We start from the raw sequence: 23,216 nt of genomic DNA on the forward strand, positions 1-23,216 counted from the left end.
CTTTATGTGATATATACATTATACAGTAAACGACGATGAAAAAATTGAAATAAAAGTATATGCTGTATCTATAAATATTTATTTAATTCCCATAAATGCCACTGAATACATGACAATTTAATAGAAAAATCGTTATATTTTTAGCAAAGCAAATGTGATTTAAATAGGACCAAATACAATTTACGAAGATATATCTTATTCACTAAACTCTTGCATTCCATAAAATGGTGGAGGTGCTTTTTATTAACTGGTTTGATACATTTTCAAGCTTATGGTTTACATTCTTGAAAAAGAGCCACGCAGTATTTTTTTTTTTTGCCATAGAAAAGACGATATTGAAAATAATTTTCCAATACTTATCAAATATAACTAATAATTGAATTTCAATAAATGCGACTTTTCGGTATTATCAGAAATATCTCGAGCAGATTTTGAATGTGTCACATGAAATATACAGCTGCAGACATGAATAAGGTTTTATAATTCATTTCATAATCCATCTTCCTTATGAATCACAATCAGTGCATCAGAATGACGTGTCAAAAATTGGATTTTGTCACCCATCATTACGTCAGTAAAAATTCAACTCAGATAATGAAATCTAAATCAGTTGATTGGTATCGTTGGCCTTAATCTATGTAATAAGGAAACTCAAAGACCATTGCTGCATATAATTGTTAGTATTTTATGGGGAAAATGTTTATAGATTTAATAAAGTAAAATGTTGAACTTGAGTTGAAACTCGAAAATGCTGCAACTTTTCATCAGAGAGAGAGAGAGAGAGAGAGAGAGAGATTACTAAATGTCTTAAAATTAAATTATTGGTGAGCACGGGAAAGTAGTTCAAAGAGCATCTCGTCTCCGTCAGTTTTAAAAGGTTTAGAAATCTGGACATGCCTATCATTTTTTTTTATTCAACAAATTAAAAAAGCTACCTCCTCCATTTATATCTTGTTTGTGTAAAAACAAAGAGATGAAAATCGCACAGTCAACCAATACGGTATCATTTCCAAGTAAACCTAATGAATATCTCTCAAAGAAAAAAAAACCCTTCACGATGGTCTAGACTAATTAAGATTCTAAGACTACAGCAACCAAACAGTAGCAAAAGGGTTAAATTAAAAAAAATCAATTAACTTTTGTAACTAAAACTGGTTTGTTTGGTTTTTTTTTTATCAAACTCAACCACAAAACGTTTTCATATATTTCAGGATGGAACAGTCGTGCCAAAAATGCGGATCTGAATGCATGTGACAAATAATGCTATGTACACGAATCAGGCTTCAATAAGAAGTTTTGTCATCCTTTGTCACCAATAATAGTTTTATTTTAATATCATGACATATAGAAATTTTTGAATTTGTTATCTTTAGAAAGAGATGTCTTGAACAAAAAAGACATAAAAAAAATAAAATACATCGATCAGAGGTACCCTTAGACAGTTAACAGACATTTGATAAATCAGGGAGTTTGTTCGACCTTTCAGCTTAGCTGGGCTCACTGGGAGGAAAAGAATGGTCATGGAAATCAAGTTATAGTTACGTTGATAAAAAGGAAAGTTCGGTATCCTTTCTGCAAACCAGTCAAATCAGTCTTATCTAAAGCAGTTTTTTATGTTCCACATGTCTAGAGAGAGAGCATCCTCCTCTACCCATGCTCAACCCCTCCCCCCTCCCACAAAAAAAAATACCCAGAAAGATGATATATTAAAATCATAATGATTTTCGTTTGATATTCTTCCTAGACATTTTATTAGACTTAAACAGTAAACAAATGTTATATGTATTGATGAGAGCCAGAAATATACCGAACACAGCGATATTTTACGGTATCTTAAGTTTAATGGACAAACGGTAATTAACTTATCTCGGTCCCATATGCTCATGGCTTGGGAAATCCTAGGGCACTGCTCGTTTTATTGCATCTGAAAAATATGTTGGCATTATTTTTCATGTATTTGTTGTTTTATTTTTTTTTTTTCATGTAGGTCTATTTTTTTGATAACTCTTCTGAAGATCGCATCATTGGAGACTTAGTTTTTTTTTTCATGAGATGCCCGAAATTTTACAGAATTTTACCATACCTAATTCATTTTCTTTACTTCAAATACTAGTAGTTTGTAAATATCATAAGTTGAAGGATAAAACATACAAATATATATTTATTGCTTTATCCTAAAATTATGTAAAAGTTACAGTAACAAGAACAATATTTGTTTTCAAAGTCTGCACTATTGCAAGCTTTCCTTTTCTAAGAATCCATTTAAAAAATATAACTACGATTCCTTTTCTAAGAATCCATTTAAAAAATATAACTATGATTCTTTTATTCAAAGGAATCCGATCGAATATTTCTATTTTCAGTCAATTTTGATAAATCTACAATATTGGGTACCTGACTTGCTCAATTTCCCGTTATTTTATTGAAACGGTCTAATATCTTTTATTTTACAAAATAATGTGAGCTCTCGGTTTTCAAAGCGGTGTTTAGTCATGTTTTCTGATTTTGACATGTCATATTTTTGAAAATTTTATAAGTGGGTGCTTTAATAGCGTTTCATCCGGGAAGTCAGTAATTATTCTCAGAATACCGGAAACAGATATTGTCATAACACCATGCGTCACTTTTGTTCAAAGAACACTAACTCCTGTACATGGCGTTAAAAAATATTTAGTACAATTAACGCGCGTTATAAAAGGGAGAGCAGTGCAAACATGGGGGGATCTAACCCCTATTTCATTTCACAAAAATTTCATTTCATTCAAAACTGTCACTGTACAAACGATTGACTTTAGTTGCGTAATTTACAGACAAGTTCTATCTTAATATAAAGTTAAATAAACAAATCGTAGATTTTTAAAAAAAATTTTGGTTAATATATCCGAATCATCATCAACACTGCGCCATATATACCTTAAATAAATAATTATTTGATTTCGGAATAATTATCAGGAGGGAAGCATTAACAACATATCATTTCAATTCCGAATGATTTTTTGAAAGAAAATTTCCATATTTACTAGGTACTAAGAAAGGTTCAAATGTAATCTGTTCAATACTTTGCGAAATGCTAGCGCTACGACGATTTTGATTTCTGAATCATGGTAATCTAAAATATGTTATCGTTAAAATTTCAAAACCACTGGGCAAATAACAATATGCCCGTCTCCAAATTTGCAAAATCAAAAATCAAAAACTCCTACGAGACGATTTGTATTCCTTTTCTTTTTTGTGGTACAACGACAAGAATTTATTTAAACAATAAAATGCTTTCTTTAGTGATTCATTCGGGATATGAAGGTAGCAACATTGCAGAAAAAATACATAACACGCGTTAGCTAACTATTAATTAATAAATTGAGCGTAAAAAGTAAGTAAAATTCACTAAATTACTGTTAATGTACAAAAGTACGTTAGCTAAAAGAAACATCCAAATCGTCTATTGTGAGACTTTGGGTCTGATATCATGATTATTTCGTGCAGTCCGTGATTTTTCTTAGGTAGCTGTAGGTCTCGACCAATCGATAAATAGGGTGTGTCAATTTCAGTCCTGTCACTTTCTTGTCATTTTCAGCCGCTGTAGATTTCGACTAATCGATAAACGGGGCGTGCAGATTTCAGTCTGGCTGTTTCTATAGAGCTATGAATTAACTATAAGTTTCCGTAAGAAATAGAGAGAATAATACTTGGTAGTTGTAAATATATACTTGCATATGATTTCACAGAGACTCATTGTTTTCAATCTTGATATCACAAAATCGCGCGAGTTCATGTCTAATTTTTAAAGTTTTCTCGGGGGTGGCCTCTCGAATCCCACAAACGGGAGGGGGCGATCCCTCCCGTACCTACCCCCTTTCGTATCTACATGTACGCGCCTCATGTGAATCTCCATTCACATTAGCCTACACATGAAAAGAAGGGAACATACGCCACTGCCATCATGTTCTAAATCTAAAATGCATACACCTTGCTGCTGATACCATAGCTTTTACTGGAATTGCTCAGAAGTACATGAAAGCAGGTGGTTTACAATAATCCCTAGGCATTTAGCATCTGTCAAGTACACATGTAGTATAATTAAGCTCCTAATTGGTAAAATTTCTGTTAGTGTTCTTGTGTATGAAATTGATAATTTTTATGAGTCAAAAATATGCATTAATTCTTAATTTTTGAAACTTCTTTGTGATGTAAAACAATTGATTTATTAAGGGTATTTTATAGGGCTCATAAGAAGACAAAAAGCATTGTGGAGAGAGGCATGGGCAGGGGTTCAAATTTATTATGATGGTCAAGTTCATCAAGGACTTTTTAGGATGGATTCATTCTTTTCATATTTCATGTATTCATAAAATGATGAAACTAAGCCTGTAAAGATTTTATGACATGCACATTTCAATAAAACCAAAAAAGTGTAGGATCATCTTGCTTAATTTTCTATGAAGGTCATTTGAAATGTCAATGCTAAAAATAGATTTTTTCCATGTAATAACACAGTAATTCCAAAGTGATATCTTAAATTGATGGTTTAAGGAAAAAAAGATGATTAAATGTAAAAAAAAAAAACAAAAACAAAAACAAAAAACAACTGAAGTCTAAAGTTCTATGATAAAGCATGGTATTAAGTAGTAAAAAAGCGAACTTTTGTTCTTGAATCACACAAAATATATTTTCCGAATTTCCTCTGTAAATCTATTAATTGTATTTTTGTGTTCCCAAAATCCCTTTTTTTATTGATTATTTCGATATAATCATATATCCAGAATTTAATTTTTTTAGGATCATAGAACAGATCCATATTAAAAAAAAATTAACAGTAAAGAAATCATTGGGTATTCATGCTCACAAGATTGTCAGATTAGCTCGAATTTCCTCATCTTAATATTTTCATTAAAAATGAAAATATTTTAATGCATTTTCTTAGACAATACTCAATAAGGCCGGACAAGCAGTTTGATGATATATCCTTTATAAATTGTGATATTATGAATTATTGTTTCAAGTCTATAAATAGTAAAAATCTTTGTCCGAATTTCTTAAACATTTTCCAAAGAGATGGTATTCTTTGCTGTCTCTGTTATAAACAAGTTGTAAAAAAAAATGATTCTTTTCATATTTCTTATATTATCATAACCTTAACATTTTGCAATAACTGAGGTGAATTTAACAAGTTTAATTGATACAAACTACATGAAATACGTATTTTAAAATTACTATGAGGTTTATATAAACCAAACTTGGGAATATGTATGCAGTCGAGTGAATGAACTTTTTTAGAGTTGTCTGCCCCTTGCAAAGATTAGGAGAAAATCAATTTCTAAATATATGTACGGTAAATTGTAAATTTTTTGGTATTTTCAAAGAAAGAGAAAGCTTTTGCATCTTTTTACTATGAAATTTGTGAGAAAATTATTTGTACTATATTTTAAAAATTAATGCATTTTTTCCATAGACTTCAATGTTAAATTCAAGATGTGATAAATCTAATATTCAAATTTTCAAAAGTTTGAAAGATGAATCTTTATTTTTTGATGGACCCCTGAAAATCACTCTAAGATTTTAGTAATCATACTCGCAGTCTATCGGATATGAAATTTGATAGTTATGGATGGACTACCTTAACAAACTTGTATCCGCTTTACCTAAGATGCTTCGTGCCAAGTGTGGTTGAAATCGGCCAAGTGGTTCTGGAGAAGTAGTCGAAAATGTAAAAAGTTTACAGACACACAGAAAAACAGACGGACGCCAGACAAAAAGTGATCAGAAAAGCTCACTTGAGCTTTCAGCTCAGGTGAGCTAAAGACAGAAATGGAGACAAGTTTTCACCTTGCTGTACCCTAATAAACAGGTTATAAAATATGAAAATATATCATTTATACTGATAAATTCTTTGGTACTAGTATTAATGTATTTATTAAAGGTTCCAATAACATATGTTCATGTTTATTTACACCTGTAATTTACTGATTAGTTGTTGGTCTCTTTGTCAGGTGACATCTAAATATTCATTGCACGGGTTTTAACTGACCAACGTTAGTTCAGAAAGTTATATAGCCATTTGAAGGCTCTTTTCAGTGCAGATAACTTAATTCCTACTTACCAGCTCTTGCTTCTGAGATGTATACAAAATGTATCGGAAAATTATGTTAAAAGTATTGTTTTATTTTGTAGAAATGAAAAGAAGAAAATTTAATGTATTTCAGAAATATACAGCACACCCTGTGAAGCTCGAAGGGCTTCTTGGTAGATTTGATCACGTCCCGATCAACTTCATATCCCGTTGAACTTTTTTACATTACTCTTTATTACTTTTATTTACATTGGGAAAAGACGAATCGTTCAGAACTGTTAAAATAACCGAGATTTTATGTTTACAATAATCAAAGCGACAAGCGATAAGCACTTGCTATGATCATTGTGACTGCACAAAAACATTTGCACAGAATTAAATGTTTTTGATTTTCTAAAGATTCGTATCAGGAAAAATATTTGCAAATGTAAATATAAGTAATAAAACTGAAATAAGTAAACTGCACTTCAGAGCACTTCACATCCTAACATATGTGTTTGTGTTTTATTTTATAAATTATTTAAGTTCGTTTGAATGAAACGAATAAGAACATAATTAACATGTTTTTAATGCAAACAAAACACTTCCAATAAATAGCATTTTATACAATAGACCACCTCTCCAAATAGTGTCACAAGCTTGCTTAAAATCAATAAAAGTAAAGAATGCTACCAATTTACCGGTATGTGTCTTTTTTGTCGTAAAAAAAAAGAAAAAAAAGATACAACAATTATAAAAAGTGGGGGGGGGGGGGGGGGGGGGGGTGAACCCTCTATGATGCTATGTGCCTAATGGTTAGGTCTAATGTTGCAAAAAAAAGTGGGGGGGTGGGTGGGGTGGGGGGGGGGGTGGCTAAGCCCCCCCAGGTTCCAACGTCTATGCCCAATTTTTATGTAATCTACAATAACTAGTTTCCCATAATAATTGATTTGCACCTCCTGTGGTTAAATGCATTAGAGTTGTGATTAAACAAGAAATAAATGCCCTGTACTATCAGTAAACAACGTCATTTTGATGCCAATTTCAACCATTCATTATTGCTCTGTACTGTTTCTGGTCTTCCACCATTTTTCTGAACACCTGATACTTTTTATCATGGAACCTGAAATTACACAAAAATGTATATGGTCAATCAATTCACTAAAAGATTTTAAGTGCACTTTAACTTTCTTTCAGCCAGTTAATATCACCTACATGTATCTTACCTACATGTATCTTATTCTTCAAATAAAAGGTTCACATTTATTTGTTTATTGACTACAGAGTACATTTTAAGTCTTATAGATAAAAGTGAATGTTTAGGGTATAAGTGCATTTTCTAGATCAGCAATTAGTTGAATATATTTGCTTACTTTTACAAATGATAATGTTTTAAACTACCCTTTCCTTCTTCACATGGTGAAATTTTTTGCAATATGGAGATAATATAAAATGTCTATATAATTTCATGTTTACCATTATAAGGGTTCTTGATGCAAAGAAGACACACTTGAAATATGTTATTAGCTATGAACAAAGTTTATATTTCTCATACTCAGTCTCTGACTTGGATGGCTCTGTAACTGTTCCTTCTCCACACATACTCAGCATGGCATCCTATTAAAAATTGTAAGAAAAAAAAAATAAAAGTATATAGATGCCAATCAGTGTAAAGCATCAGATGATATTGATTGATTTGTTATGATTGACCTAAATTAACACATGTGATTTCCTGTATAGATATCACTGTTTGGGGTTGGGCACTGTAACTAGGTATTCAAAGAATTGTTTCATGAAATAAAATTCTATCCCTTAGTACTATTATTAGTAGTTAATGCTATTCATTACAAAACTGTTGGTATTTTCAGTACCTGTATGGTACTGAAGTCCTTGGACGCACTGGCTCCCAGTACCGCTGACCCTACAAGCACCGACTCCTCTTCTAGTGGCAGAACCATAGGTAAACCTTCAAGGAAGAAGTACAAAGCGTCACTCTATGAAAATACCAGGGCTGTACAAGAAGGAATAATGGACGTGATAATTCCTACCATACAGTTATCAAGACACTAATCGCAAATCTAACATTGGTGTACACGCTGCGAGCGATGGAGGATGCATTGAGTGACGACACTATTGGGATCATGAGTTGCAGTTTATAAAACTAAACACTCAACCGTACCGTGTACTTTCATGTTAAATTTGCGATAAACAGTATGCAAAAGTTCTAGGGACAAACTGTTTCAATTTTTTCTCACATCATATTGGATTTTTAAAAAAAATACTAGATATAATAAATATTACTCAAGTGGTGTTATCAGAAGAAAATAGCTGTAGCAATTCTTTCATTAAAGATTTGCTTGACATCAATATAAAGATAATGCTTAACAACTGTTACCTAAAACATTGGCATGGGTTTCCACATACAGGGAATTTTTGCTAAGACCTCCACAAATGTAGATAATTTCTACTGAATGTCCGGCCTTTTTCATTTCATCAATGATGTGCCTAGTCCCATACTAAAAATATAAAATCAAACTAGACTTTTGTTGCTATGGCAACAGAAAGGTATTCTGTTCTTATACACATGTATCAATCTGTAAGAAATTGATTTTTATGTAGTAAAAAAAAATATGCAAATGTTAACTGTGAAGGAAATTTCCAGGACACCGCAAAGCAGAGCATCCCCTTGCGTAATAAAAATGTGAGGGGAAATGCATTATTAAGGAATAAACATGCAGCTGAAGAGACCAATACTTAACTTGTAAAATACCACTTTGAATTAAAATATTTCATTTATTCCTAACCCCATGCACGCTCTAAGGTGCATTTACATGGTTGTACAAAATCCTTTCATTAACACTACAGGGCTCTACAATAACTTTTTTTCCTACTTGTCCATTCGGACGAGTGACCAAAACATTTACTATAGTCCAAAGTTCAACTTCACTTGTCTGTAAATATTCTAACATTTAAGATTAAATATTGACAGCTTGAAAACTACAGTTTTGTATTGCTAAAATAAAGTCCTTTATTATTAATAGTTCTTGCTTTAATCAATAACCCAACTTTTCAAATGGAAACTTAAAGTGTTTTCCCTAAATGTATTTGTTCCAATGTAACATTAAACATAATTTGCCAGCTTTAGCTTTGTCATGGCAAATTTTACAGGATATTTTAGCATCAGGTTTAACTGTTTGTCATCCAATATTACATTCTCAGCTGTTTTTTAAAATATACATGTAAAGTCGTCATAGTGTATCAATGATTCCTGAAAAAAATTACATTTCTTTCCATATAATCTTTCATCATTTTGTTCCTTTGTCTTTCTTAACATGTGTGTTTTGTCTGGTGAACCAAAACTTTGTAAGAACTTAGATCCACACCTTTACAGTTCTATATTAAAAGTTGTTTGAAATTAGTGAACTTCAATCCCAATCAAGGGTAACTCAATTGCATTTCAATTTGATGTCAGGATCGAAATTCAAAAAACTGATAAACTTATAACAAGACTACAGACAAACTTAACACCGAACTTTCTTTTCTTTTTTTTTAATTTTGGAGACTTTTATATATAAAACTGCACTTGTCCTGTCCGACAAGAGGCCAGCAATATTCACTTGTCCCTATTTATTTTTAACTAGTACCGGACAAGCATTAATGTTGAGCCTTGCACTAGCGAAAACACCACAAACCTGTTAAACTCTAGTAATATTGTAAATGACTGACCACGTTTTCACGTCAAAATGTTGTGTACGTTCTAAAATTAGCTTGTCACATCACATGCTTTGGAATATTTTAAAGTTGGGCGTTCACTGACCGACCCGGTTAGTAAATAAATTAATTAGAATTTATATCTAATATTTTCAAACGCGTTTGATTTAATCTGTATAATTTGCAGAAAGTGTATATTAACTTTAAATTTGTAGCTTACTGGAAAAACGCAAAATTTCTTTCTTTTAAAGGCCGGATCTGACCTAGTTGAATATCCACACGGACGGCAATTAAGCATATTAGGGAGAAGGCCACACCCCCAACTGATAAGACTACAGAGTGAAGCTATAAATAGATACCTGCATAGCACAAACACGTGTTGAAATAAAAGACAGCAGCACATGGTTTCACTATTTATTTTCCCCCGCTTTGAGTATACTTGTTTAATATAGGGTTTATATATATATTTTGAATAAAACAATCATCAAAAATCTCAATTTTCCCTTTTGTAGAAATAAAATGGAATGGACCAGTTACAATGAATCATGTGAAGTTGAAATATTTTTTACAGTGGGGAGGCACTCCCTGCATCCCGCCAAATGTCAATAAATCTATTAATCAGCCTATCTCCTGGGATGGGCCCTCAGTGGGGATCAAAATATTTGTGGATGCGGGGAAAAAATATGGTGATAGTTATTATGTTGTAATAGATTTCCATGTAAATATTTAATAACAACTTTGATGGACAGAAAATAAGAATTTAATGCTTATAAAAATGGCCACATACATGATGCCATGGTAGAGAAATCTCCTTTGGTACCCCATGCCCTAAAACTTTCCCTCCAATTCTGGCCATCATTCTTGTAACAAACTGGAGGAAAACGAGGACACAAGTATAATTACTTTGAGGGTGAACTCTGATCAAAGGGAATCAATAATTCAATTCATCAATTTTAATGAATGGGAGTTAGAAGAAATGATATGTGAAGAAAATACAACTGGGAATGAGGACATCAGTGCTGACGATTTTGAGAGGACATTCTGTATCCCGCAAAGTCAAAACTGTGATGAATGTGAACATTGTTTTTGCAAACCCAGCATAACAGACGGGAGAAACAGACAAATGTGGTGGCCTTCTGAACCAGCATTACCTGACAGAAGAAATACCCCGTTCCGAAAGGAAAAGTATAAGTTTTTTGGACAATGCTTTTTCATAGAGGAGTTTTTCTTGATGAAAGATATAGAGAGAGAAAAAACTAAATGTTCTTCAGTTAGACCCTCGGTTTACCAATGTTGCAAGCCATCGTAGGGACATTCTACCAGAATGTGTTGTCAACTTGGTGCGAGTTTGGATTCCCAACCCCAAAAATATCCCATACATGGGACACTGTTCGCAGTGACTGTTATTTTTTATTAATTAAAAACAATATAATTATACACATTATTTTTATTTAAATCAGAAAATTTTGTTCAAAATTTCTTTTTATTGGAATTTGTTTTTGTGAAAATTACATCTGCACTGGACTCTTATCTGGTCACTGAAAGGTTCGTGTAAATTGTGCTAAGAGCAGTGGTCAGGAGATAACAGCCGGACTCGGCAGGATGCACATTCACGCTTACATGCAGTGTATGTGTTCTTTATTTATCAAATAAATGGATTTATTGGACTTAACTCTTTCTCTCTTTGCTGAGGTAGGATGATTAAGACATAATCTTATTAGCAACCATTTTGAATGCGTCTGTGGAGATAAGAGCTTCCGGTGTAATGTAAACAAAACGTCTGCTGTCAATCAAAATGGGCAAATTTGAAAATCAGTGTCACTTCAGAATTTTAATTGATTAATTCTCCCTTATTACATACATTTGAAGTAAATTATATGTATTTTGAAATGCAGAACACATAACTTTATATACACAACAACTATCTTAAAGTGGTAATTGGTGATATTTGTATAAATTTGAAAAAATATCCCCTGAAGTGAAGAGTGGCAAGAAAATTGAAATTTCCTCCATTTCCCCGATTGGCTGCTATTTATACCCCAGAACCGGCCTTTAAAATTTTCATTTCAAACAGCATATATACCTTTAGAGGAGGTTGACAGGTCACATTTGAACCAAAGGAAAGAAAATGGGCTTTCTATGTATGTTACACCATTGAACCCATTTTTGAACCTCAGTCTAATGTAGAGAAATCTCATGAATTTCCAGAAAACAGGATAAAAGCATTTCAGAGGATTTTACCGGTACTCTCTTGACCTATGAGTACGAAATTTTCCAGTTAGCATAGGTTTTTAATTCAAACTCATTTCCCCTTACCAACAGGGGTTTTGGAGTTTAATCTGAACAAGACTGATCACTATAAGTCACTCACAGAGCGGGACGCTAACAAAAGCACAAAAAAATGAAGTACTGGAATGTAAAAATCTAAATATTGGTTCACTTACTGCTAGTGCCTGTATGGAAGCCAAGTATTGTGTGGCAAGATCCTTTAAGTTTATCGAGAAGGTCAATCCACATTTCTGCAATCAAATCAAAAATTTATTCAAACATCATTTTGTGCACCTTGAATAATTTTCCTCATAATTTCACCTTTATAAAAATCAATAATTGATTACAATTTTCTACAAATCGTATTTTTCAAAACAAATTGTTTTAAATGCAAGAGGCCAATAGGCCTTAGCGGTCACCTGAGTATTATAGCCCATGCACAAACTTGTCGAGGAGCCTCATATATGCATTTAATTAAGTTTCATTCTGGAGTAGAAAATTATAATATTGTAATGACGACCACCTTCCTGCCTAAAATCTTTCAAAAAGGACTATGAAACCTATAATTTTAGCGAAAAGCTTATAAATTTCATAATAGAGTGCACAACCTGATATTGAAAAGGTACAAGAAAATAGTCGAAAATAATTTTCCAACATTTGTTAACTTTCAAAATAGGTTTATGTGTATATGTAATCCCCTTTGCCTAAGGATACTTTGTGCCAAGTTTGGTTGAAATTGGCCCAGTGGTTCTGGAGAAGATGTTGAAAATGTGAACAGTTTACAGACAGTCGGACGACAGACAAAATGTGTTCAGAATAGCTCACTTGAGCTTTCAGCTCGCAAGACACACGACAACAAAAGAAGACCAATTGCAAAAGGTCACCTGAGTGACTCAGGTGACCCAACAATGTGAGGGAGTATGCATCCACAAACACCAAAACACCCATGGCTAATTACATGTAGTTTTTGCTAACTTGGCCAAATCATCTCTTGAATAAATTTACTGTTATGATATTCACCATTCCTTTAAGAGTAGGGTCAGCTAATGGTGACCTATTTCCATAGAAATCTGGATACAGATGGAAATCTTTGGTCAAGTAACTAACAAATCGCAAGTTGTCTCTCGTTTTGTAGGTGTTCAGCCAATCATTCAAATAATCATGGATATGAACTGGTTTGCCTCTAAATGAAAATATTAGATAATATCAATTCATTACTTAAACTTGTTATGGCTAATAAGCTATACTGATACTAAATTTTAACTTGTTAATTTAATATGAAACATATACATGTAAAATTTGGTTGCAGATTTAAGATATTATGCCCAAAATAAATTTTCAATTTGAATGCATAAAAGTTAAATTTCATTGAATTCTTTTCATGCATAAAATTAGGTGTCACCTGAAGCGTGTTCAACAAAGCCTGTGCTTGCAAGCACTCGCCAAAATTCCCATTACCAGCAACACATATTTTGGCAAGCACTTATGTGCTAAACACGCCTTAGGTGCGATATTTTTTTAGCTATTATATGTATGATGTTTATAGAGGGATCAAGTCCATCCTGAGACTTGATTTTCCAAAATTCTTTTACCTTTGTTTACTGAGTGCCTCAGCATCTTTCATAGCCTCGATGTAAGCTGGGTGAGACTCAATTATTTCATCTATCTGAAATCAGCACAAAAAATCAGCTTATAGATATGCAGTATGCCCCTTGCAAAAATCATTCTTTATACATGTAGTATGGCCCTTGATGACACAATAAGACTTTTTTAAAAAGTTTTTATTTGCTTATATATGGCCTTATCCCTGAAAATAAGGACCTTTTATAGTTCTACACTGAAAAACGAGAAAATTTGGCACATACCTATTTTAGTGCAAATGCAAGTGCCAAGATATTGATACAATTAAATTTTAGCGAACGCACCTTTTATTTTAAAAAAGGTTAAATAAAATTTGTTCTTTTTAAGATCAATGGTTATTCTAAAATTTAATTCCAGTATCAGCCCTCGTATCAGCCTAAGCGGTTGGTTTCGGCCTGTGCCCTTCGGGCTTGAGCCGATACCATTAAAGGGCTGATACCAGGGACGAGATCAAAACAACAGTGTGATTTTGTTTATATCATATATCTTAAATCAAAGACTTTTATTAAAATCAAAGTCTAAATAAGGAATATAATTTATCATGAAGAAGCTACATCATATATTTTTCCAGATTCACAAAACTCATTCGTTTTTATTCCTTTTAATATGTGTTAAGAACTATAAGAGTTGTCAGACTTTGTTGACAAACCACCATCATTTGAAATATACAGCAGAAGGGGGTCTGTCGTCTGAGATGAAGCACTAGTATCTTCTAGATTTCAAAATTATTGAGAGAGAAACTTCAATCCTACGCAACTTCGTAATGAGTCAAATTTTTTCACTGGGATTTCATAATTTTCCGTCAGATTCCATTAATAAAAATCCATAACGTTAAAGCAAGTTGTTTGCCAACGTTCATAAGCGCGTCCATTACTTTTACAGTACTGTTAAATTGTATGCTATGGCAATGTATGTAATGTATACACCAATAAACTACTACTACTACTACTTAAACCACTTAATTTTTTACAATCTAAACTCTGGTTTTATACGATTTGGTCTTGTTCCATCCTTCTCTATATCCTCCATAATTTAAATGTTAATTGATATTAAACAAAGCGTGCTATTGTTCTAAATACACAACCTTAGTATAGGTTACCTCCCCTTACTTAGATACATATTGCTCTTTGGGGCTATTTTTTGAATTATTATTTTTCAATTTTTCAGCAATAAATAAAAATATTCAGACGTGTATTCTACTGACTAACTGACATTTCACTGATTCCTGCATGTACATATTATATAATATAAAGGGTAACAATTACTATCTATACAACAAGTAATTATAACTGACCAGTTTACCCCCAGCACTCTGCCCTCCCTCTGCATTGTAGAGACCTGGAAGAATGGCAGAATAGTATGGACCCCAAACACCAGGCACAAAATGGGGATTCCTGCTTATCTGTAGAAATAGGAATGACTTAATTTCACCAACACTATATTCACATCTGCAAAGTAAACATGTGGTATTTTTTTTAAAAAGCTGTTTTATTCCTGAAATAACAAGTACTATCTTGTATATTTCACATCATGAATAAAGTGATACTTTCTTGACTTACGATCATGTGACAATTAGATGTTCCACAGATAAGAACCAATCTGGATGTTAGATCTGGTAAAGGAAATGGTTTTTCCTCTGTGGTGGCCTTTGGAACACAACCTACAGACCCTATCAAACACAAAATAGTGGTAATTTAAATCAGTCCGCCTAGATACCAGACAACTTTAAATCAGCCATTGATGCCTCAGTATGAGAAAAGGAATTACCGGGTACATAGGAGTATCAGTTTTCGGTAGAAGATGATGGTAGATTCACTAACCTATAACACCAGCATGTGCATCAACAATGGATGTTCCCACTGGAGTCCCTGCATTAAGCCCCATTGCCATGGCTACAGAGTCACACAGGCCGCTCCCACAAGGGGCCCCTGGAGACTGGATGTTCTTTCCTGAGAATATGAATGTGAAGGTTTAAAAGATATCAATGTAACAGTTGGATTAAGCTTTGAGAGAATACAATTTTCACAACCTTAGAGTTAGTTGACTCCAACCAAACCTCAAGTCTGGGATCTGTGTCTGCTCAGGGTCTGATTTGGGTCAGCTAAGACGGACCGAAAGCTGACCCTGAGCAGACCCCCAGGCCAACCCAAAGCTGACCCAGAGCAAACCCCAGAGCAGACACAGAAAGCAGACCCTAAAAGCAAACACGGGGTCTAGTCTAATCATGATAATTAAGAAAAAAAACAACCACTAACCAATCAGAGCACCGACCAATCAGATCTCTAGTTGACAACTCAATCGTGCAGGGAAAATGTTTGTTCACATTCAATACTGAACAAAGTACAAATCTAAAGTTATATATATATAAATAGATGTTTATTACGGTAAAGTCTTGTGTAAATTAGGGTCTTTTTTAAAAATTAGATATAAAGTTAGGATTGCAAATTATACATAGGAACAAAATTTAACCCCATTTTTATTCAGGACTTGTTTCTAGATCATACATTGCTGCAGGAGTAAGCTGGTAAGACAGTTAATATTGTGTGTAATGCAAATTGTAAGTTTACAGAGCATCTTATCGAATCAAAAATGCTTCATTCTACTTTTTGAAAACGCACCAATTTTTGTAGCACTGTTACTCAGCAAATCCTCAAGTCCAATGGTCTTGTAGAAATCGTGGTTCCACTCTCTAGTTCCCAAACTGTCTGCTTGATAAGACCACTTACAAACCAAAGAACACAAGGATCTGTAGCACATATATCAAATGTTGCATTAAGATTACTGATATATCAAAGTTAATTTTTTGTTTTGATCTCTATTCTTTACAAGACCAGTTTAAATGTATAAATTTTTGAAAATATTTTTTTCAAACGTACCTTGATGTGTCTCCTGTTGCTTTCCAAGTGAGAAAGTCCGGCAAATCAAAGAAATAACCGGCCTTATTCCAGGTGTCAGGCAAATTCTAGAAAGAATTTACCAGGTTAACCTACATGAATTTCCATTTCATGTCTTAGAGTTCTCACTAAAATGCTTAATTTAAAATTTTTATATAATTTAGTATAATATAGTACCTGCAACATTTTTTTAAAACTCTATCCAATATAATCGTTTATCAATCCTGTCATATCGTGTGTGTATACTGTTCTATCGTGCATTAATCCTATCCTATCGTGCATTAATCCTCTCAACTATAACAGTTTTTCCATTTATCCTATCATGCTGATCATTTGGTGCCTTTGTATAGGCAAGTGATTTTATTTTGAAGTTACCTTCAGTATGTCTTATTCAAAAATTTATCAAACAAGTAATATACAATTCTATTCAGCATTCTGTCATACTAATTTCCAAATTCTTTAGACCAAAATTAAATAAGATATTACATGTAAATCATATTTTTAGGCAATGGAAATGAAAGATTAGTGTAAACAATCAAATTTCTTAGGAACAAGGTAACAATATGTTTACCTGTATGTCGAATATATTAAACCTATGGGAGTGTATAACAGCATAAACATTAATTTGTATGTAAATAATATAATTCATTATTTTATGCATTTTTTTTACTGAAACTAAATCTTTTATGATAGATTATTTTGATATTTTGTGATCGGCTTGGGTGTTCGGTAATGAAAACATTGTTAACAATACAGAAAAATAATTAATCATTTAAGCTCATATTTTTAGTTAATAAATTTTAACTTGTCATTTTTAGATGGGGTCACGTGACCCCGTCTATTGGTTTACTGTCAGCCGAAGTCTCAAACCGGAAGGCACGCATAGAACACATGAATTGAGTCTACGCGTAAGAAAATAGTGCAGAAAGTTTTCATGCGTTTCAGTATATATGTATTATAAAAACACGCATTTAATCTTTTTAAGTCCTCTGGGTATCAACAAAATTCTATTTAGAAAATAAACAAATAGTTTTATTAATCAAAATATTCTTGCTCGGGTTCAGATGTGGAATGAGTTACGTAACTGAATGCACAGCGCTGTTGATGATTCAGTTGTGTACGAGCTCATTAATCAATAGAAGAGGTTGATGGTGGAATCGAAATTAAAGTTCCCAAACGCAATGTGCCATTTTTGAAAAGTTGTGAATTTTATTTTGACAACCTTTCACCTTAATACTACCAAACTTCATGCCCAAGCCGAAGTTAAAATCGGGACGGGTTATACACAGATGTTTTACAAATTAAATAGGTGTTTCATTGGCTTCCAGTCTACTTGCGGTATGACTGCTGTTCGTCTCTAAAGGAATTTTGTAGTACAAAGAAAATAAAAACAAGTCTGAATTTGCCTTCTCGTTCATTGGCTCTTTAGTTGAATAAACTGAATTTAAATTTTAAACAATGCATTGTAAGCAAAATCTATAATAGAATATACATTTTGGAAGACTTATACATCATATAATATATACAATCTTATCGATTGAAGAACCAAGTTAAATGTATATGTTCATGTTTTCCGGCTTAGTTGGAATCAGGCTTACGGTGAATTACATTGTAAAATAATGCATTACATTACCATTACTTCATGAACTAGGGCATTAAATTACCATTACCATTACTTAATTTTCTTGAAGTAATGCATTACATTACCATTACATGAGTAAAGTAATGCATTACCATTGCTTTGTGAAAAGTCAATAAATTTTAAAAAAGTAATTTAAAAACTAAATAAATAGTTTTTGTAAATATTTCATAAATAAAACATGCTTAAAATATTTACAGGTTCATGTTCATGTTCACCATCAGGTTCAAATTTAATGACTTATACAAGATTGCTGTTGCACTTGTAGTTCTCAAAGTAAGGTTGGTCCCGTAACATTTACACGCTAATGGCGGAGTTGACAATCTCTGTTATTGATTTTTAATGAAAGGAACGGTTGTATCGTAATTTGTGTAGGTGATGCACGAGTTTACACAAAAAAGTAGGAAGTGGCGAACGGATTCACTTTTACCTATTAATTTTGCATGAAACGCAAATGAAGAAAATCGTGTCAGATAAGTCGGTCTTAAAAATCAAAATGGCGACCGTGACAAATCTTTTTATTGTCAAAGTTCTTGGAATCTTATTGTAATAAAAATATTTCTAACGTCAGGTGCCTGTGTTTGTTATCGGTATACAAATGTTCACTTTGTTTGTTAATTCAGCAGTTTTAGAGTTTTCGGGGTTTTCATAAAACTTTTATTACGGATACTGTCCGACTTGTGGATTTTCCCTTGGATCACAAAATTGAATAAACTTAATGATTAAAATTATCTACTTTCAATTGATATAGTTGTTTGATTTTCCCGGTTAGTAGTAATTTTTAAAATTTTTCCTTAGGGTCTTATTTTACATAATATACCGTTGTGTCAATTTTCTACAATTATGAAGGCCGGGATTGAGTAAAATTTAGACAAGGTATCAGACAATTGCAAAAAAACCGAATTAACATAAATTGTAACAACTAAATCAAACTCGTAAATTTTGGAAGCATATTTCGAGGAAATCCAGGACACTTTCAAGACCCCGTCTTTCAGTACTCTCAGTACTTTGATTGTATATTCTATCAATGAAGCAGCTAGGATTAACGACTCGGCATTTGTAAATAAAAAGAACTTCTGCATATATCTTGATTTGTGCGTGTTCAGCTGTTCTTATCAAATTCTTCCATTACCAGGTTAATCATGAAGATCATTTAATGTGATTATATATTTATCATGAATAACATCTATCGTATCATGCTTGTATACTGTTCTATCATGCGTTAAATCTGATCCTAATGTTGAGGGTACTGTATATCCAGCTTTTCTTCATTTTCATTAACTACAGTCATTTCAAAGTTAACAGTACCTTCTTCAACCACAAAAGTTTTGGAGGCTGCATCTCCAGCGACATTTGACCCCCCATGCATTTCAGGGCTTCATGGTTGGTCGAGTTTATAAATATGGCTTCCTCTGACGCTCTGTGGTCCATCCACATTACAATGTTACGTTCCTCATGAGAATAACCTTAAATTAATTCAAATAAATCCCTGTACATATCATTTGTAACTGAATCTAAATTACACATGTAAAGTTATAAATAGAAGTATGAACATAATTCTATTTTACCTACCGGGTAATTATGTCATACATGTATTATATCATTGCTTTCAATTTTGTTGAGTATAACAGCAAAATGAAGGATAAAGAAATCTGCATGAATAGTTTTATTTTTGTGTGTGCAGAATCTTTACATAACACATATGATGAGTTTTGACTGTATTTTTAGTACAGAAATTTGAATACAGGTCTGTATTACTGGTAATTAACAAACTAAGAGATTAGTATTGATATGTACATGTACTTCTTATAAATTAGAGACATAACAACTGTAAATTCCTAATTAAACACGAGGAATTAATATCCACGTAAAATCGCAAGAAGCATGTTTCACGAATTTTAAAATCTCGCCATTATTTTCTGAGAGTTGAAAACTATAAAAAATAAGGAGAAAATTTCAAAGTTTGCAATTTTATATTTTCGCTATTTGATACAAACCAGTGGGATAGCGGAATTAAGTACTCGCGTAATATAAGGAATTTACAGTATCAAAATTGTGTTTGAGAGAATACTCACCATGAGAAATTGATACTGGCTTTCCATCAGCATCAAGAACAACTAAGGAGCATGTTGCATCAAAGCCAATTCCATGGATAAAGTCCTTTTCTACACCTGACTTTTCTATCACTGCCTATTCATAAAAAATATAGATATAAAGTCATTAACACTTACTAATCAATAAGTCACTTTGTATCCTGGAACCCAAGAACTAATTTTCACTGTAACAGCATGAGAATAAACATGATGGACCTGACTGGGATTCTGACCAGGGCCCCCTGAATCTTGAGTCAGGTGATCTACTAACTAAGCTACCTAGAGCTGACAATAGAACAGATCTGACCATCACCCTCACCCTACCTCCTTATTGTTCTTTGAAAGCAAAGATCTTATCCAAGAATCTTTAAGTCTCCTTTAGTCTGTCCCAGGTTGCCGTTTCCATCATTTTTTGACAAAGGATGACTGCACTTAGTGCCAGGTTTTGGGTCTTTTTCAGTTGCTTCTGTTGCGTTTATTTCTTAACCTAATATATCACTTTTGTTTATTTTTTTAAAGAGTCTAGTCAATTTTGAATATGAATTAAGAATTTAGACTGTGATACAATAAGATCATTCTATGTTTTTCTCCTTGCAACTTTCGAAAAAGAATAATTTTTGCTTACCTGCCCTTGATCGAACATAAGAATAAAGATTGACATTAATATGCATGAGAGGTGGAGCTGACATAATCAGAATGTACCAAGAAGGATGATCTCTAACAATTCCACTGCTGGTACACTCAAGCGACATACTCTGGTTTCAACAATATTCGTCAAATACTAATTTTCGTGGATTTTGTAGTTAAATTGATCGACAAAAATAATTTTATAAATGTTCATTGAAGTGTAATTTCTACTAACATTTTGTACTGATAAGATCATTGGCCACGAAAAAGAATTGATTGTGCTTGCAGTCAGCCCATTGTGCATGCCATGAATGTGAAATGACAACTCATGGCATGACATGACATACAGTGTATGAACACCTGGGAGCCCAGTTATTTAAATTACCATAATGTGATAGGTATGGCATGCCAAATTTACAAAAATGAGCTAAACATAGTTTCACAGTCAATAAACTAGATTTATCAGCTGTTAACTATAGTTTACGAATGATAATCATAGTTTATCTATCTGTAAAAAACGATAACAATAGATTTTGCTGATAAATATAAATTTACATTTTTTAATTATAATTTACAATCGTAAACTAAAGTTTAAAATTGTTAATTATAGTTTCACAAATCGTGAAACTATATTTATCAGACAAATTCACAAAAATGAGCTAAACATAGTTTCACAGTCGATAAACTAGGTTTATCAACTGTTAACTATAGTTTACGGATCGAAAACTATAGTTAACGACGTTAATCTATATTTCACGTCTGTAAACTATAGTTAACGCAATGGTGAAACTATATTTATCAGATAAACTATTTTTAACAATCGCAAATGATTGTTTTCAGTCTTAACTATAATTTACAGATGTGAAACATAGATTATCGCGTTAACTATAGTTTACAGATGTGAAATATAGATTAACGTCGGTAACTATAGTTTACGATCCGTAACAGTCGATAAACCTAGTTTATCGACTGTGAAACTATGTTTAGCTCATTTTTGTGAATTTGGCGTGCCATAGATAGGAACCCAACCTTATGTGAAAGGTACTTTTAAGTTATATATTTATATCTACTGAGTATGATTCCCTCTATTTCATACGGAAACTTATAGTTAATTCGTAGCTCTACATGCCCCACTTATTGACTGGTCGAAACCTACAGCGACTGAAACTGAAAGGACTGAATTCTACAAACTACTAGAAACCTACAGTGAATTAAAAAAAATCACGGACTGCATAAAAAAATTACATATATGATAATGTCAGACTCAGGTTCCCATATGAAACAATTTTGCTGTTTCTTTTAGCTAAGGTACTGATGAACATTAACAGTAATTTTGTTAATTTAACTTACTTTTTACATTCAATTTATTAGTTTGTTCAAAGAAAGATGTAAATATAAACATTAAAATGCTTTCTTTGATGATTCGATCATACCTGTTATGAAGGCAGCAATCAGTGCAGATAAAATTTACATAACCAGCATTAACGGCATTCTCTCACCAGAGGTCATGCTACACAAGTTTCGCTTACACAAGTTTCGCTTACAAGCGTGTAAGCGAAACTTGTGTAGCACGCCCTCTGGTGAGAGCTAGAATGGCATTAGCGGGTTAAGTATTTTTTCTGCAATGTCGCCACCTTCATATTCCTCATGAATCACCAAAGAGAGCATTTTATTGTTTAAATATAGCATTTCGTTTTACCTATATACACAGAATTTGAGTATATGCGTCCCTGATTACAGCACACGACTGTATTTGACGCATGACAAGATAATCATTTATTTATGTTTCGATTCTTTTTAGAATCAATGTTGAAACCAAACACACTCTCACAGTTTTATTTCAAACACAAATGAAAGTACACTACCTTAACAGCATGAATCACTGCTTCCCATATGTTCTCTGATGACTGGACATAAAAATCTTCATCGGGGTTCCAAATACGAATATCTTTGGTTGCCTTAGCAACAACCCTTCCATTCCGATTAACGACTGCAGCTCTAACACTTTTAGTTCCAACATCAACGCCAATATAACAAGCTGTCATCGTTTTTCCCGCGATGATCTAGCAGTTATTCGGAATACCTCGGTCAGTCCTCTACTTTCACTTTGAATTATAGTTGTGAATTCATTGTAAATTTAACAAGTTAACGTCATTTGTGAATGAAAGTCGTAATGTTTACATTTTACTGTTTAAATTTATAAAACTTTTGAAAACGAATTGGTTAATGACAACAAAAATACATCATTTTCCGGAACTCAATCATAGATTGAGTCGTAAAGTATATGTGACAATTTT

General features: G+C 32.8%; 1 protein-coding gene across 1 annotated transcript; it reads right to left on the bottom strand.

Annotated features, from left to right (window-relative positions):
• Positions 1 to 6,925: 6,925 nt before the first annotated feature.
• On the bottom strand, positions 6,926 to 23,177 carry LOC105325364 (FGGY carbohydrate kinase domain-containing protein). The gene is made up of 15 exons (XM_034478828.2): positions 22,785 to 23,177; positions 20,275 to 20,389; positions 19,508 to 19,665; positions 16,543 to 16,628; positions 16,285 to 16,412; positions 15,487 to 15,615; positions 15,226 to 15,335; positions 14,961 to 15,068; positions 13,618 to 13,691; positions 13,046 to 13,208; positions 12,202 to 12,276; positions 8,442 to 8,562; positions 7,918 to 8,012; positions 7,602 to 7,663; positions 6,926 to 7,169 (listed from the first exon to the last, which is right to left on the bottom strand). The coding sequence occupies exons 1-15, from the start codon at positions 22,962 to 22,964 to the stop codon at positions 7,091 to 7,093; spliced, it is 1,683 nt and encodes a 560-aa protein (XP_034334719.2). The 5' UTR covers positions 22,965 to 23,177; the 3' UTR covers positions 6,926 to 7,090.
• Positions 23,178 to 23,216: the final 39 nt, after the last annotated feature.

This window comes from Magallana gigas, chromosome 5, assembly GCF_963853765.1.
Source record: "Magallana gigas chromosome 5, xbMagGiga1.1, whole genome shotgun sequence".
NCBI lineage: Eukaryota > Metazoa > Mollusca > Bivalvia > Ostreida > Ostreidae > Magallana > Magallana gigas.